Source organism: Rhodnius prolixus, unplaced genomic scaffold (genome assembly GCF_049639745.1).
Source record: "Rhodnius prolixus isolate KJV_2025 unplaced genomic scaffold, Rpr scaffold_2, whole genome shotgun sequence".
NCBI classification, from domain to species: domain Eukaryota; kingdom Metazoa; phylum Arthropoda; class Insecta; order Hemiptera; family Reduviidae; genus Rhodnius; species Rhodnius prolixus.
In genome coordinates, this window is record NW_027411592.1 from 31,086,717 (window position 1) to 31,104,229 (window position 17,513).

Below are 17,513 nucleotides of genomic sequence, written 5' to 3' on the forward strand. Positions count from 1 at the left end.
AGTAGGCCAGTTTTAGGATAATTAATCATGGTTATGACCATGAGAGCTAATCGTTATAAATTTAATACATATCGGTTTTTAAAAACCTCTTTTTCTGATACAAGGTACACCAAACCGGATTTTTTCAAGATAAAATTGGTTATTGAACATTTTGTGCAATCACGATCCTTAACAAAAAAAAAGAAAAAAGAAAAGTGAAATGTAAATTTTAAAGTATCTATAATATTACTTCATTATTATTTTTACTTTTTAAAATTAATTAGACAGGAAAGTTTTGTATATTATACTAACCGGTGTATAACTCTCCTCTTCAAAACTATGTGGTCCTTCACGAGTTTCGGATTCTGAACTTGCTTCCCTCCTAAGAGCGCTATCTTCTGTCTCATGTTTAAGCGGAGAAGGTGGTACAAGATCTGTACCACTACCACTACCACTCGCAGCTGTTTCTTCACTAGTTTGTTCAGAACCTGAACCGGTGGATGATTTTCTTAAACGTTTCCTTCTTAAAACAGAAGGTGAAATTGGAGATTGCGATTCACATTTTCCATCTGATGACTGACTAACAGATTTACTTAGCGATAATTGTTCAGGCATTTCTGCAAGGCCTTTAACTTTTAAAGTTTCTGCAGTCTGCAAACATAACAGAGTACAATCATTTATAGCAGTGTTGTTACATAAGTCTATTTTTTATTCTTGGGACTTTTTTTTGGGAGGGTACAACATCTGTAGGATATTATCAACAAACACAAGGGTTCAGGGAAAATAACGCTAGATTTCTACTAAGGATAAACACTGAATATGATAATAAACTGAAGTTTGGACGTTGAATTAGAAAACCGAAGTACAAAAATTAAAATTATAATTTAAACGTTTCATTTAACGAAATTAGGGGAATTATTTATAATGTATATAATACAATATATTCTATTTCTAAACATTTCTTCTGATACTCTTATACACAACTCCTCTAGCTACGACGAACAATGAAACCATATTTTAGAACAAATCAGTGAGCTTTAGCAACATTCTTTTGTACTCAACAACTCAGGAGTACCACAACAGCAAGAACAAAAGGAGAAGATGGACTCCTCTAAAGAGTAAAGTTTTTACTTTTTAAAATCACTGAAAAATTTTTTGTTTCTTTTAACTCGCTCCTCTCTAGTGAAATCTTATAGATCATTCTACTTATACTCGGAGCCATAATCAAGGATTTAAATGTCAGTTCATTTTGATAAGTGCAGATTATGTTTGTTCCTCAAAATATAGGAGTGATGCCGCAATGGACGAAAGAAGGTGGAATATGATTTTTCAGAGAAAGAACTTATTGAGAAGGAAAGGATGGGACGTTCACCGAACGATGAAATTAGCAAATTTAACAGGGTAAAATGGAACTACATCAGACATAACTTACATGGTAATGTGGAAGAAGTTATGCTTTTTAAGGTGGTAGAGGTAAACTGGTAAAGTAGAAAATATCTGCTGATCTGTAAACTGTTTGACGGTGGCACTAGAAAGAACTCAAATCATAAAGTTATCTCACTTTTTAGTTTCCAGGCAAAATTTACTCTCGTATTTTAGAGACGAGATTAAGAAATGTAAAAAATCAACTGAAAGAGGAAAAATATGTGAAGAGAACAAATGACCTGACATTTATTCCCATGCCAAATCAGAACAGAGGGGTGTAAATGCAGAAAACTGGGATTTTGCGAACTGACTTTTCATTACTAATTTACTCAAATATCAATTTTTACCATTTTAGTAACCATTTTAGTTTAGAACAATTATTATTTAATAAAACGGAAGTAAAAAATAAAGTAGCAATAAAATAAAGAAGTGAAAAAGCACAATGGGCAGATGCCTAGTTAAAATTGCTACAAAAATCGTTCGAGCTATTCAAACAAGGAAGTGGGAAAGAATTGTGGCAAATTTTTAGTTTCTTGACTACAATTGTTTGTGCAACATATTTTAACGACATAATGGAGGTTTTTTTCATCAAAGTTAATTAATTATAATACAAAACTAATCAATTTTTGGAGAAGGAACAAAAAGAATATAACCATTTTATTTTTGAATTATTATTAGTTAACTTTGATAAAAAAACTTCCATTATGTCATTCAAATAAGTTGCACAAACAATGGTAGTCAACTACTGCGTTTTATTGCAACTTTATTTTTTACTTCCGTTTTATTAAATAATAATTGTGAAAAACTAAAATGGTTACTTCTCTTTTTGTTCCTTCTCCAAAAATTGATATTTGAGTAAATTAGTAATGAAAAGTCAGTTCGCAAAATCCCAGTTTTCTGCATTCACACCCCTCTGTTCGGGGTAGGGTTTTATTAAAAACCAAAAAAATCCTTATGATCTTGAAGCTCAATAAATGCGCAACTTTTTCTTTGAAATTATGTGATTCCTTGATTCATTAACCATTGAGAAAATGCAGTTGAAAATTTTAACAAAAATCATCGAGAACGAAATTTTTAGACATTCAAGAAAAAATTTCATTGTTATAAGAATCTTTTTGAGGCTCTGTATTGAGCAGATTTATAGGAAATTTAATGCTCTTTCGTTTGGAATTAGCAGATTTGTTGTAGGATAAAGGATAGAAAAGTTACGGCCGTTTTTATGGCGAAAAACGCGAATATCGACGGAAAAGTTAAAAATGCATATATCTTGGACAAAGTGAAGAGAATATTTTTTGTTGCATTTGAGCTGTTGAAACACCTCCCGAAGTTTCGACCACTCCTCCGTATACACCCTGTATAGATCGATTTACTTTTATGGTATCGATCTTGAACAAGCTTTTGTCAGGGTATACCGTAAAGAACTATGGTCCACACTACCATATGAAACTTTAAGGAGGGCTTATAATAAGAATAAAAAACTTTGAATTTATTGCAGAAATACATATATAAAAGATCGTCTCTAAATATGTGTTAAATACTATATGTGCGTTAAAAAAATAAAATAAATAAAATAAAATAAAATAGATGTGACAAAATTAAGAATACATCATTGAGAGCTAGCCTATTGGTAGAGCATTTGGAAAAGGATAGACATTTTTGGCAAGTGAACCGAATGGTTGAACATTGATGTAAGAATTTTAGATAGAAGTCCGAAAGAAGAACAACAACAATGGGGTGCATCGAGATTATCGCAGGTTGTTACTACGAGACTTTTTTAAAGGTGACATTCTCGCTAATTTATTAGACGTAGAATCTACTAACACGACTTAACGAGGGGAAATTATTGTTGTATTTTGCCTCTCGTTGAATCTCAAATGACTTAACTGTCATGGTCGATGCTATATTAAATGCGACACATAAATTCTGTCACTGTACAAAATGAAGGCTTCATAGCCCAAGAAAACTCATTGGGTGGGGAAGTTAAATTTTCATCGATTCTCTCAAGAAGTTAAGAATGATAAACCAGGTGCAGATTTCTTCTTTTTTTTTGTAATTTGCAAAGAAATAGCTGTAACCACATTTCTGGACTGAGAAGAGGCCGCATTCAACGTTCATCCGTTTTATCAGGGTAAAAACACTAGTAACAAGAAGCTAATTACCTAGAATCTGCAAATAGAAGTATGAAATGATTGAGTAGTCTGTTAAAAACCCTTAAGTTAATCTTTGATGAAGTTGGATAAGTAAACACTATCCGGAAGGATGCGTTTTGTCGCCTTTATTGTTAATAACTTCAGACGATATTCTCTTAACCCAATTAGTTAAGTTTTTCCTTGGGTTTGGTGGATGTAGGCTTGATTGCTGGGCGGGAAATTGAATCTGGCGTCAAACACTTGCTTGTCAAAGCATGATAGGTGCCATGAGATCAAACCCACGGCGACCTACGAGTTCCTTAAATATGCCAGTACACCTTTTACGTAACTAGTGCCCTAGTAACTTGGCAATTGGAGGAATGATTTCCTATCTACCATTAGACTTCACGGAATACATCAACTATCCATTTGAGGAATCCATTTTAGTCCTGCTCTAAACATAGCTTCCACAAGCCTTTTACACTTCAGATAAAAGCAAGCTTCTCAATACTGGATAGAAAAGCGATGACCGCTAATGTCAAGGGACGTAAAACGGTACTGAGACGAAAAAAAGGGAAGGATAATGAAAGAGTGCAAATAATAAAAACATAAACTGATTATAGGTCAAATAAATGGCTCAAGTAGACGCATATTTATAGATATAAAAAAAAAATTGTGTAAGGATTTTTTATATCTGCTTACCTTCAATATCGCTGGTAACTGATCCTGAGAAACATTTACTTCGCCATAGTACATAAAATCGACCATGGTCTTCAAATCTGAATATTTGATATCCTTTAATATAACTATTGGATGCTGACAGGGATTCGCAACAAATAGAGACTGAAAAGCAAATGTTGAATTATTAGTCATTAAAAGAAGATAAAGATATAAAAATGGTAAATTATTTCCATTTTCAATTACATACTATAAATTATCTAGTCAAGATGACTAATATTTAATCAACACTTTTTATTTATAAAACCAAACAGCACACTGACTTTAATAATCGGTAGCATTAAGAAGCTACAATTAATCAAAAGTTTCGTTTTAGACATTATAGAAAAAACAGAGGAGTAAAAAGAATATGTTATAATGCACTTTCTGATTTTGATTAAATTATTTTCGGACGTTTGACACGAAGGAAAAAAACTATAATTCGCTGCTGTTGAGGAATTTATAAAATTTTATTACCACAAAATAGATATCATTTGTTATTTCACTACTAGTTAGGGTGCCACTGTTTATGTTAATAGTCTAATGAACAATATTTTGCACATCTTGCAAGTTACAACTAGACTTTTGTTAATCCTGTAGAGAGTCAAAACTTTATTTTAAATTTATTGTTAGTTTCTCATGTTGCTTTTTTTTCAGTAATCTTTATTGTATTTTTGGTAATCTATTATAACGATTGCATTTTTTGTTTCTTCTTTTCTTCCTGCGTATTCTGTTTGTTTTATTTTGTCTCTATTTATAGATTCTTTTTTCGAATTTTATATATGGAAGAAAACTCAAAGCATGCACGTGTGCAATATAAAATTCAGTAATATTTAAATTACTAGAGATACACTGTTCTGTTTGGTTTAGGATTCTGTTACTTCAGTGTGGATGTATTTATATGTGAAAAAATTCTTATATTCTGATTCCATTTCATGTACATCTTGAGATTGCCAGAAGTGTTCGACATTAATTTATTAAATTTCAAGTGCACAGCTAAATTGAAAATTAAACTTGTATATATTTTTGGCCAGTCAGTGTATTTTTGATTTCGAAAATTAACGTCACTATCCTTTTCTGTTATTCTTTTAGGAAAGAAACGAGCTGATAGGAGTCTCTAAAGAATTGAGATATTCATCACGCTGCCACAGGATCCTCGGCGGAAATATTTTTTCGCAGATAGATGCCCATGCCCAATACTTGAAGATACAAGCAGCCCTTGGATACAAGCTAACTTCATGAATAAACATCAAATTCTGAAGTGAAAATCTTACGAGTGAAGGAGCCAGCAGAAGTTTTGTCTACTTATAACAACTAATAATAATAAGCAATATTGCTCGGACGAGTTTCTAGACGTTTAGCTTCAGGACTTTCTTCGGAAACTCACGAGTATCCTTCCGCACACCTACTACATAAAAAGAAGCGTTTTAGCTGCACTGGAACGTAAAACCCGTCCCAAGTACAAATGAGATTAATGGAAGGGATAAACTCAGATTTATTGAACCCGATTCAGAGTGCTGGAATCGAATCCATCTACCACCCTTTACATTTTCTCTACCTAGAAGATTCTTCCAGCTCTATATCAGGAGGGGTTGTCTGTAACGAGAAAACATTGTCCTGCAAAGAATGCATTTTAATTTAAAAAATAATGAAAAATCATCATCGTGATTAAACTATAAACTCAATATAATAAAATGGTCACGAATGAACGGGGCAAGACCAAACAATAATTCAATTATGTCAGTTCACGAATACATAACAAGCAAATGTGATATAAGATAAAACAATATCAGGAATATGGATAGGAAAAGGCACCTAGTGGTGTCACACCATCAGCTCTTGTGATGGGAGTAGATTGCGAGGCCATCTTCTCTTCAATTTCCTTTGAGCATTATCTGATACTGTGGAAGAAGATAGGTAGGTATTCGATTAGAGGGTCAGCATGAGTAGAGGCATGAAATTTTAAGAAAAGAGTTATCGCAAGATCTTTGACGAAAGGGATTCGAGACCATTAAGGACGGTGAGGTTAGAAACATAAAAGGAAGCGTTAAAAAGTAGTAGTATTTTTGGCTTTTAATTTTTGATTTAGTATTTTACACATTTTATTTTATATATATATATATATATATATATATATATATATATATATATATATATTTGTGAACTACGAGTATACTATATATATTTTTTTGTGAACTATGTACTCGTACATACCTTCCAATTATACATAAATTTTCTGTCACCTAAATGGTAACTACTCAATAAACTCGCCATCCTTACAACTTCACTGGGCATTAAGCCTTCTTCCCCAAACAGAAAATTTTCTTAAGAAATTTCTAGGCTCTACTGAAACCGGTTTAGTAATTGGAACTATGGATACAGTCAAGTATTATAATTTTCATTTCTATAGTTTTTAGATTTACTAAGTTTAAATTTTTCTGTTATTAGATTATTACGACCATTTAAAGTTACTTGTAGCGAATAAATTTAGAAGTTCATAAACTCCTGCAGCTTTATAGTTGGTGCCTACAGACTCATACAGTCGAACAGCGTAGGCTAACGGTCGAAACTATTTTTGCTTAGTTCCTCAATTTGGAACAAAATAATCATTTATTATTAGTATTATTAAAACTTCATTAATCTTTATAGTATTTCAAGAACTGAATGTATTTTCAACAAAATGAAAAAGTAATAATTATAACCACAATGAAACCTTCCTATTTAGCCTATGGAATTTAGATTTGTTTCAATTTTAACTTCACTAGCGTTCAAGCTCAAACTATATACAGGAATTTCCCTACAAGAAAAGATCTCATATTACGGATAATTTAGTCATGTAGAACTTCAAGTTATTTGCCAAGACAAATATAATTAGTTAAAAAATTATCATTCCTGATCTGCTGATTTTTCAGAAAGTAAAGAATAAAGATTAAAATAATAAAACGGTTTTTGATTACTCATGAAAATCAATCAACAAACTTACTTGGAAATACGTACTACATGCCGATAATACTACTCTATGGGCCTGCAGTTGTTTTCCTTCTGCTGCTAAAGTAACATCCACTAATGCTTCATTGGACAACAAACTCGTAAATACCGATATAAAATTTGGCTGATGGTTATTCCATCTTAAGCAAAATTGCTGAACAGCCATTTCTAAAAACAAAACAAAAAACTAAATGAATTCTTATTTTACGATTTTACGTTCAAGATGTAAAGTCAATTCTACAAGCTCACTTTTAAAATTTAAAAGATGTAAATTTGAAATTAATAAATTAAAAACACATTATAAAAGTAAGTAAAAAGTCATTTAAGCTCTAAGTAATTTTATCGAAAGATTAGATTCAAATGAATGATATGAATTTTCAGTACCTTGCCAAAATAAGTTTCACAAAAAAAAAAATAAAAAAAATAAAGAAAATAAGATATACAAGCATATAAAAATCAACTTGTTCTAGACAGTGCTCCCTAAATCCAAGTGGTGCAAAGTTTATTCAATAAAAGTATTTTAATTAATACTATAGGTTATTTTTTAATTTGTTTAGTCTATTAAGTAACAAAATATTTTAATCATTATTATAAAAACATTATTTAAGAAATAATTCACGTTGAAATTGAAGTTGTTACACCTCGCTGAAAAGATTCGGCAGTGAAATGAAATAAGTAGGTGCCATTTGCCAAAACAGTGACGAAGTTATACTAATGAAAGCTGAGTAACCAGTGAACAGCTCCATTTTGTTATAATGTTAATTTGAACCCGTGTATATAAATATTCAGCCCGATGTTGGACTTAAATTTTTATTTATGTAGTTTTTACGCCGCATTAGATAAGTTCCTCCAGGGAAGCATTTCGTGGATACCGAAGAAAGCTTCAAACAAGTTTGAAGCTTTCGAGGCCGTATTCATGGAACTATGAACCTGGACTCGTTGACTTTAACTTTGTCACAAATAAGTTATTTGGTTATAAATTTAACAAAAAAAAATTATTCTTCCTCCGTTCAGGAGATCACAAAGGTGAGTGTTTATATTTCTTAAAATTTCCAATTTTCTTATAATTTACTTTATAAAAAACTTCCAGAAAATTTATATAATTAATTTTTCTGTGAAATTAAGATTTAAAAAAGTCCACGAGAAAACATCTGGATATAACTTTTCCGTCAATGTTTCTTTGTCACCTTTATTATGTTTAATAAAAAAAGACTGGTTTTGACCTTTATCATTTCTGTGTACTACACTTAGAATCGACTTGTTTGTTTCATTGCGATTGTTGTTTAGTTCAATCGTGTCTCTTAAATTTTAGTTTTAACTTTTGGACCCATTGCATAAGATTTAACCTATTGAGCTATAATAAATAATATTATTCAGGTTATATTCTGTGAAAATGAAAAAACCGTTAGTTATTTTATTAAATTTTACCTTATTTTTTACAGGTACGTGAAAAGAATTGCTTTCCTTTTGCGATTTCGAAATTTTGAAATCTGCAATTTATTTACAAATTGAATTCTGAAAAGTCGCTAGGTACTGTTTTATTATAATGAATAATTAAAAAAAAAAAAAAAATAGGCAAAAACTAACTTTTTACTATTTAGGAATGGTCCTAAATTACTAAACTGGAAAAGAAAATTTGTAAAATTTTCACATTTGTACTTCTCTTTACTTCGAATAGACTATTCTTGTTATACGTTGTTCAAATTATTTACACACGAGAGACTTGTTCAGATGCATTTTCGATTAATAGTAATGTAAAGTTAAAAATAATAAAGCATTCAGAAATATAGTTTATAGTGCCAGGTATATCTTATTTGCAATAAAGGAAAGCTTAGTAACGGTTATATAAAACTGGATATATGAAAACTAATTTGATGTGATATGACTATTATGATTGAATATTGTTAATATTTCAACTCCCACAGTTGGTGCGTGAGTACGGCTTTGAAGCTGATAGACATTATCTTCGTAGTCTATTCTCCTATTTTGAAGCTGGTGTTACTTACAAGGAATCCCCACAACTACAATTACTGTCTGAAGAGTGTGCATCTCTTATTTCAAAACCGGCTTTTGTATCTAGCATTTGTTTTGCTTTTGATAAACTTGTTGATTCCAAAGTTAGTAATTACTTTATTTAATACATTTGTCTAATGTAGGTATATGATTACTGCTATTTAGGTGAATGATTGTTGATCTTTTCTTTTTTTTATATAGAACAACGCCAAATCGGCTCAGATACTGCCTCAGTTTAGTAAAGCTGTCAAGCTCAGCCCTGTGCAAGAAGTTGTTTTCGGTTTAGCACTGCTTAATTCACAGAATATTGATCTTGTTAACCAAGCTACACAATTTTTAAAAATTAAATTACCTGAACTTGTACGAGCCTACATCAATTCAGGTAAACCTAATAATGGTATTTTATTTTCTAATTTAAAACTAGATAAATAATTTCTCTTGTATTTTTAGATTCGAACAATTCCACGGCTTCTGAAGGAGGTCTCCACGACACTACTCCTGAAGTGTTACATATCATATTAAGTGAAGTACTCACAGAATCTTCAGAGTTACTTGGTAAGTCTATATGAAGATTTTTTAAGATCTTACAAATTGTAATTGACAGTCAGGATTGTTGGACATTTTTAAATTAGTATATATTTGAAACGCGTATTTGTTTCTTTGCTTTTTAGGTTAATGATTTTATTTGGCTTTACTCATGTAATTTTTTCTTCCTCTCTGAGTAAGACGAGGCCTATTTGAATTTAAATATTCCTTATTATTTCCCCCTCCACCATAAAAAGTGACAAAATTGTGTAATAGAAGCGCAGTTTAAGGCATTGTATATTTTACTTTCTCCCAAACAGATAAGGAAAGTATTGCAATTTCGTCAAATTTTCCAAATTCATATTGTGACTGAAATTCTATTACGGATAGTGAAATTCTTAATGAAACCTACAGCGTCAGTTTTTTAAAAATCCATGACCGGTTTCTTGAGAAAAAAGTTTTAAGTTAATTGTGAGTAAAAAAATATACCACCAAGATCCTCTTTCAGCAACTGAAGCGCCAGTTTTCCTATTACTGATACCGTTTTCGCTTTCGGGCACCGATTGTTTCTCAATCTTCAATTTTTTCTTCAAAATCTGGAACGCGCTACTTAATGTTTCTCGAGAAATTTTCCAGGTAATAAAGTTTACAACACATGTATTTGACTGGATAATTCCTCTGTGATGGACATTCTTTTTTTAAAGTCGTTTAAATTAAATTAACTTACTCACAACAATTTCTATGGAATTATTGTCCGTTATTCTGGAGGGTAGAATATTTTTGGGTATGGTTCCTATCCTACCAAATCAAAATTAAATCCAAACAGATGAAGTAAGTTAATCACTTTTTAGGGCACTAAGACATATCCCCTTATTTATCACAGTTCTTCCCAGACTTTAGTAACAAACTTAATAGTACGTTGATTATAAATATTTGATTAATTGTCATTGGGTGATGGGTTCCGGATTTACCTGAACAGAAAATTTTCTTTGGCCGTTGCATAAACGCCATATTTATCAAACTACTGATATAAAAAATTATTTGTTTTTAAATTTAAAAGTACAGTTTTCTCAAAGACGATTAAACGAATTTACTATTAAGGTTAAACCAGTACACTAACATTTCGGTGGAATCCTCTTCGATTAAAGGTCTGCTAACCCTTAAGAAAGTTTAAACAGAACTCGTTTAAGAAGTTTTGGTTTGCTTTCTTAATACTCAATACTTTAGCCTCTTTTAATGAATTTCGCAGCATGATTGCATCATTCTTAAAGTGTGACATATTATTCTTTATTTGTTTATTTCAGGAATTACTAGTGAAACAAAAGAAGCTTTTTTGCGGAATTTACGAAGAGATTTTCCTAGAGATTTAGTACCTATCGTACTAGCTCCTTTGTTATATTCAGACAATTCTGAGTTATCTATGGATAAATTGCTATCTGACTCTTCAAATATGTCCCACAGCATGGTAGGAATTTCATTACAATAATTCCATTTATACACAAATATATACTATTTATATAAATTATTAAATTTGTAGAATTAAATTCTAAAATATATTGTTGATATTCACCTTAATTGGGGGGTGCATGTTCTTTTATTCTGGCAGGTTTCGGACTGACATCAGTCTTAGTTATTGAGTAATCATCAGAGATTAAGATTTGGACCTGCACTTTGAAAATAATTATAAACGTTTTTAGGAGGTTAGCAAATTTGGAAGTAAAAGTCAAATTATCACGAACCTGATGTTCAGTGTCTTGAGAATGGATGTAAGTCCTAAGATCTGCCAGAATCATTTTCAAATCGCCATTCAATAACATGGACTAGAACATGGAATTGCAGAGATAATCAAATATCATTCATCATTGCGTCTAAAGCTACTAATTAATTTTAGTCAAATTTTACTACAATTTCTCAATCTCAAAAAGTGGATGATGTATACTGAGCTTAAATTAAATTAATTTCTTTGCTTAGGTTGATGGAAATATTGAAGATGTCATAGCAGAATTAGGGATGTCGTTTACAAGTAGCGTAGAAACATGCCGTGGGCATATAGCGCAATTGGTAGGCCGAGAACTCAAGTCATCTGATATGGCCCATGTTCTTATTATTATGCTGAAGTCTCGTGCAATAGAATACTGGCTAGAAAGTGATGCATCTAAAGAAAAAGCGCAAGATTCGCAACATATGCCATCACCATGGAGCATAGAAAATCTTGTACAAGCTGCTAAAGAATTGGTAATAATGACTAAATTTTTTGTTCTGAAAACATAATTGTTCTATTCATTTCAGACATTTGGAAACCATTTTTAAGAACAAAATTCTTATTTATATATAATTTTTTGAAATACCTAATGTCCGAAAAACTAACTAATATTGTTCTTTTATTGATAAAAAAAAAGAAAGTTTTTTGATTGTTTTTAACAATTTTTAAATATTATGTTAAAATAGAATTATATTTCTAAAGCTTTCTTGCTGAAAGAATAATTTAGTTTTAATTGTGAAGGGTAATTTTTTGTAAACATTACTTGTATATCCACAGAACTCTAAACTAAATTGGAGTGAAGTTTTATTCGAACTGGATCATGCAGAATTTTGTGTAAAAGACAAACATGGATTAAATTTAGTTATACAAACCATTCGATTAGGCCTTCAAAATCAGGCATTTTATCCAGATCGTTTTCCAGTAGATCATATTTACAGACACTGGAAGCATACAGAAGCTCAGGTTAATATTAATTTTGATACTAATTTAAATTGGTTTTGTAAACGTTATTGATGGAGTAAATGTTATATTTTTTATTACTATTTTAAATTACTAAATTAAAAAAAAAAAATTACAGATGTCATTGATAACCCAGATATTAAAAAATCCAGATACTTTTTGCTTTGCTGATCATTCATTCCATCCAGTGGCAGTAGATTTCCTAAAAGCACAACCTGAAACTGAAAATAAGGAAATCTCATCTTGGTTAGTAATTATTTGAAATTGTTACTATTTTTTAAGTATATGTTTATTTATTAAGTTTTTATCTACAGTGGTTTAGAAACTTAAATTTTATTGGTAACTACTTAAGCTTTATTTTAATTGATTTTTTAGGAGATCTCTGGAGCTTATAGAGACACTTTTATATCTAGCCGAAAGAGGGCATGGCCAGGAAGTGCAAGAACTTCTGAAGTTTCCAATTCAACATTGTCCAGATGTTCTTGTGTTAGGAATTTTGCAAACACCGCCTTCACCCTTTCGATTTAGACAAGAATTACTAGCCAGTCTTATACCAACTTTTTTAGGAAATCATCCCAATTCAGCGATAATACTTCATCATGCATGGCACACTCCAGTAAGAAAGCTGTATTATTTAACATATGCTGAAATTGGTGTTATTAATTTATACGTTACTCTTACTACCAATAAGAGTAAGCATTGCATGAAATTGTGTTAATTTTTTTAGGAAATATGTGTTTTGAGAAAATGGTTTTGAATAAAGTTCGATGTATCTTGTGCATGTGCAAGAGAGAGAAATTGAACTTGTTCGCAAATTGCAGGAAGTTCAAACTGCATTTCCCGCTTAGGTGACCCGACGAATGTTAGCATTTAAATTCTTTTAACCGGAAATTTCACCTTACTGATTCGATTTTTAAGATTTTCTTTTAGAATATGTTATATTTATAACATCTATTGATGGGAAATGGAATAACACAAATTCTTATGAAAATTAGATGTGTGATATTTTTTATATTACTATTTAATACTCTGTTGATAAATAGATATTTCGATCTAGCTCAATACAAAACGTGAAATGTGGAATTTAAATTAAGGAAATGAAAATTAATCCTTTTAAATTATTCACCTTAAGATGAAACCTTTAAATCCTAAGTTACCCAAGTATACATTGCCAAGATTGCTGAACAGGAGTGTATTTTGTAACAAACGATTACAGCGAATTTTAATAAATAATTTTGTTAATGAATGTTTTTTTAATTCATTGACTGTAATTTCAGAATTTTCAAACGAAAAATATAATAATGCATGCTATGGCAGATTGGTATCTACGAGGTGATAGTGATCAGTCAAGGCTCTCAAGAATTCTAGATGTTGCCCAAGATTTAAAGGCCTTGTCTCTATTATTGAATGCTCAATCATTTCCATTTGTAATAGATCTAGCATGCCTAGCATCTCGGAGAGGCTACTTAAAATTAGAAAAGTGGTTAACTGATAAAATTAGAGAACATGAAGAACCTTTTATAACGGCTGTACTTAAATTTTTACAGGTACTTTTATGTTTAATTTTATTAATTCAAAATATATGTTGATTAGAATCATTAATTTAAGTATTTTCAATTTTTAGAAACGGGTGCCTCATATTAGTGGTCTTGTGAAAGAAGAGAGCATCCCAAAGGCAGCGCAGTTACCTCATGAAACGCTTACTACCATTCTAGTTTGTTTGCAGTCTTGTGCTGGGTAAGAAAAAATTATGTAATAATTGTTTTTCATTTTGTTTATTTTATTTATATTTATATATCTGATATACAGGGTGGAACCGGAGAAGTGACGAAAAATTTTTTCTGTTAAACTACATTCAAAATGTAGTACCACGCCGCCTGAACTGAACGAGTGTCCTATCTCTATCTGTTTGAAAGTTATGATTTTTTCAGGTTTTTTTCGACTAAACCCGACCTTACGTCATAAAAAATCTATTTCTCAACTTGTGCCTCACTTATTTACATTTTTCACCTCATTTTCGGATTCAGCATTAAATTTCCTATAACAATAGATCAATTTCGTAGTTATTTAACTTTAATCAGATTCATTTATTACAACAATAAGAACGTTACATTAACAAAATCATTTCTTTAAGCGTGTAAAATACATAATTACTTAGTAATTATTGATGTATCATGTTCTCAAAATGCCGAACTCGATTCCTGACGCATAACCTGATACATCAATAATTACTAAGTAATTATGTATTTTACACGCTTAAAGAAATGATTTTGTTAATAAATAATAATTTTGATATGCGAGTACGCTTCATCCAGTTCCCTTTGCTTCCTTCGCTAACACCGTGTTTTTCAGCACTTTCTCAGTAATAGACCAAAGAAAACAGCTATTATTGAAACTGATTATTATACCATTAGAAAGAGTATTAAAAGGAGCAGTTTTTGTGAAATTTGACAGCCTCTAAGACCAATTTTGTCGAAGAGGCTAATTTTTGAAAATTCATGAAAATTCTAAATTCCTAAAAAATGTAACGTTCTTATTGTTGTAATAAATGAATCTGATTAAAGTTAAATAACTACGAAATTGATCTATTGTTATAGGAAATTTAATGCTGAATCCGAAAGTGAGGTGAAAAATGTAAATAAGTGAGGCACAAGTTGAGAAATAGATTTTTTATGACGTAAGGTCGGGTTTAGTCGAAAAAAACCTGAAAAAATCATAACTTTATAACAGATAGTGATAGGACACTCGTTCAGTTCAGGCGGCGTGGTAATACATTTTGAATGTAGTTTAACAGAAAAAAATTTTCGTCACTTATCCGCTTCCACCCTGTATATATACATATGTATATATATTTCATTCATTATTGATTGCCAACGTAATACTGACTAGCAGACTCATATAAAATAAATCTAATTCTTTCGGATGTACATACATCATTTGCTTTAGTGGAAATACATTTTCCTTTGAAGAAACAAAAAAAAAACGAAACGTATTCTTCTGGAATTAATATTTAAATAACTTTTTTTGTAGAAACGTTTCACAAGAATTAGCAGAAGCTATTCACAGCATAAGTGCTTGTGGTGTAGTTGTAAACAAAGCTAGACAAGCCCCACCAGGAGTACTGAGAACTCACCGGACATTAGACACTTTTGCTCCATCATTTTCCACTCAAGTTGACTCATTGAATAGTGGAATCGCAGGAATATCGTTGGCCACTACCTCTTCTGCATTTTCAATACCTGCAGGTAAGTTAAAATTGAAAAAGTTGCAAATAAACCTCTTTTACTTCTCTTAAACTTGCATTTTAAAAGCTTTTAGGTATTCAAATGCTTTTGAAGTTCAATCAAATTAATAGGAAAGTCCACGTCAAGTAATTTTTTCGATTGACATTTTCACTTAATGATGTTGTTTCAACTTTGATTAAGTAGTTCCGCAAACTATTATGCGCGGTAAAATTATATACATTAGATTTATATATTTTTATTTATCACTAACGTTAGCTCCATTGTAATTCTTTCATTCGATCTCACAACCCAATATAATTTTGCCATTCTTTTGTGGTCGCCTCATATCTGCCAAACTCAATCAGTACCGAGCGTCTATTTCTGCTACAGACAATGAAAGAAATTACTTCCAAAAAAGTGCTTCAGGATGTTCTGATGCTCAGCTAACATTCTGAATACAGTCGAACCGTCCCTATAGTGCATATTTTAGTTTGAATTTTGAAAAATTCCTCAACATGTCGCAATAGTACTGAAAAAATTGGAAAACATTAGGTTAACTAAAAAACTGTGATGCAGCCATTAAAAGAAGAAAATTTCCTAATAGATAAAGTGCCAACTACGAGGTATTAAATAAAAATTTCATTCAGAAAAATACTTGGAAAAGACCACATGTTAAATCCCTCAAAACAAAAAACTAATTTTATACTATTAGGTACGAAAGCTTTAATTCTTGAGAAAAATTTAATTGTTCGGTCTTTTGGCATTAATTTTTTATTGTGAAGTAAATTATTGTAGTTAATACAAGGCCAACTGTCAAGTTATAATACAATTGAAATTGGTTCATGTTGTAATTTTTTTTTTTTTTCTTTTAGGGCTTGGTCAATTAGTATCAAACCCTGGTTCCCCTTCTAGACTTATGGCGGCTTCGCAATCTCCAGCGTTTCCACCAATGATGCAACTTGGTGCCCCTGGTCCTCTAGTCGGCCCTCAGGTTAGTGTTGGTGTTCCCGCTGCTATGGCTCGTTTGCAGCTGACACAACAGCAGCAGCAGCAGCAACAGCAACAACAACAACAACAACAACAGCAGCAACAACAACAGCAGCAGCAGCAACAACAGCAGCAGCAGCAACAGCAACAACAACAGCAGCAGCAACAGCAGCAGCAGCAGCAACAGCAACAGCAACAGCCGATTGAAAAAACCAGAATTTGTGAGTATTCTATGGAAAATAGGAAGGTTATGACACTTTAATTAGTAGAAAACATTGGATTATATCACTTTTTCTTTTGTTGTCTTTTCTAATTACCTCTTACATTGTTTAGTCGCCAAAGATATTGAAGATGAAGCAAATAGTTACTTTCAGCGCATTTACAATCACCCGCCACATCCTACAATATCTATTGACGAAGTCCTGGATATGCTTAAAAAGTTCCAAGAATCCCCCAAACAACGAGAAAGGGTAAGGGCCAAGTAGTGCATTGTTTTCTGTGATATTTAACAATTTCAAAAGAATTATTACCTACCTAATCAAATATTGAAAATTGAATTTTCATCGAGAATACATCTAGAGTCCTGTAAAAATAAAAATATGTAATTAGCGAATTGGATGTATTTCTTTGTTAACAAAATGTCTCCAAAACGAAAATTCGTTGGTAAGTCCAATTGATATTTCGTGGGAGGAATAGTAGAAGCTCTTGACACTCCATAAAACCTGTTGTGCAACTTAACAGATTTTTCTCGTGGATCAACTGTTGAATAAACTGTTTTCTTTAAACATTTACATTCTTATTTAA

At 31.3% G+C, this 17,513-nt stretch overlaps 2 protein-coding genes across 10 annotated transcripts in view; one reads left to right on the forward strand and one right to left on the reverse strand.

Annotated features, from left to right (window-relative positions):
• LOC141449469 (uncharacterized) overlaps positions 1-7,757 on the reverse strand; it is a 28,880-nt gene extending 21,123 nt beyond the window's left edge. For 4 of the 6 annotated variants that reach the window (XR_012455526.1, XR_012455524.1, XR_012455527.1 and 1 more), the window contains exons 1-4: positions 7,623-7,749; positions 7,234-7,406; positions 4,236-4,376; positions 292-630 (exon numbers count right to left, since the gene is read on the reverse strand). Coding sequence is in view for 2 of the 6 variants with exons in the window: in XM_074118953.1 (XP_073975054.1) it covers positions 292-630; positions 4,236-4,376; positions 7,234-7,404 (651 nt within the window). In the remaining 4 variants the exon portion in view is untranslated. Of the gene's footprint in view, positions 1-291; positions 631-4,235; positions 4,377-7,233; positions 7,407-7,487 lie in introns of all 6 variants that reach the window. The other 2 variants (XR_012455525.1, XM_074118954.1) reach the window with 2 other exon arrangements.
• Positions 7,758-7,923: 166 nt separating this feature from the next.
• Not1 (CCR4-NOT transcription complex subunit 1) overlaps positions 7,924-17,513 on the forward strand; it is a 42,644-nt gene continuing 33,054 nt past the window's right edge. For 3 of the 4 annotated variants that reach the window (XM_074118944.1, XM_074118945.1, XM_074118946.1), the window contains exons 1-14: positions 7,924-8,264; positions 9,164-9,355; positions 9,453-9,633; positions 9,702-9,806; positions 11,081-11,241; positions 11,748-12,011; positions 12,316-12,501; positions 12,617-12,744; positions 12,874-13,114; positions 13,776-14,045; positions 14,123-14,235; positions 15,529-15,743; positions 16,595-16,930; positions 17,043-17,179. In XM_074118944.1, coding sequence (XP_073975045.1) covers positions 8,163-8,264; positions 9,164-9,355; positions 9,453-9,633; positions 9,702-9,806; positions 11,081-11,241; positions 11,748-12,011; positions 12,316-12,501; positions 12,617-12,744; positions 12,874-13,114; positions 13,776-14,045; positions 14,123-14,235; positions 15,529-15,743; positions 16,595-16,930; positions 17,043-17,179 — 2,631 coding nt within the window. In that variant the 5' untranslated portion in view covers positions 7,924-8,162. Of the gene's footprint in view, positions 8,265-8,556; positions 8,681-9,163; positions 9,356-9,452; positions 9,634-9,701; positions 9,807-11,080; positions 11,242-11,747; positions 12,012-12,315; positions 12,502-12,616; positions 12,745-12,873; positions 13,115-13,775; positions 14,046-14,122; positions 14,236-15,528; positions 15,744-16,594; positions 16,931-17,042; positions 17,180-17,513 lie in introns of those variants that run through there. The other variant, XM_074118947.1, reaches the window with a different exon arrangement.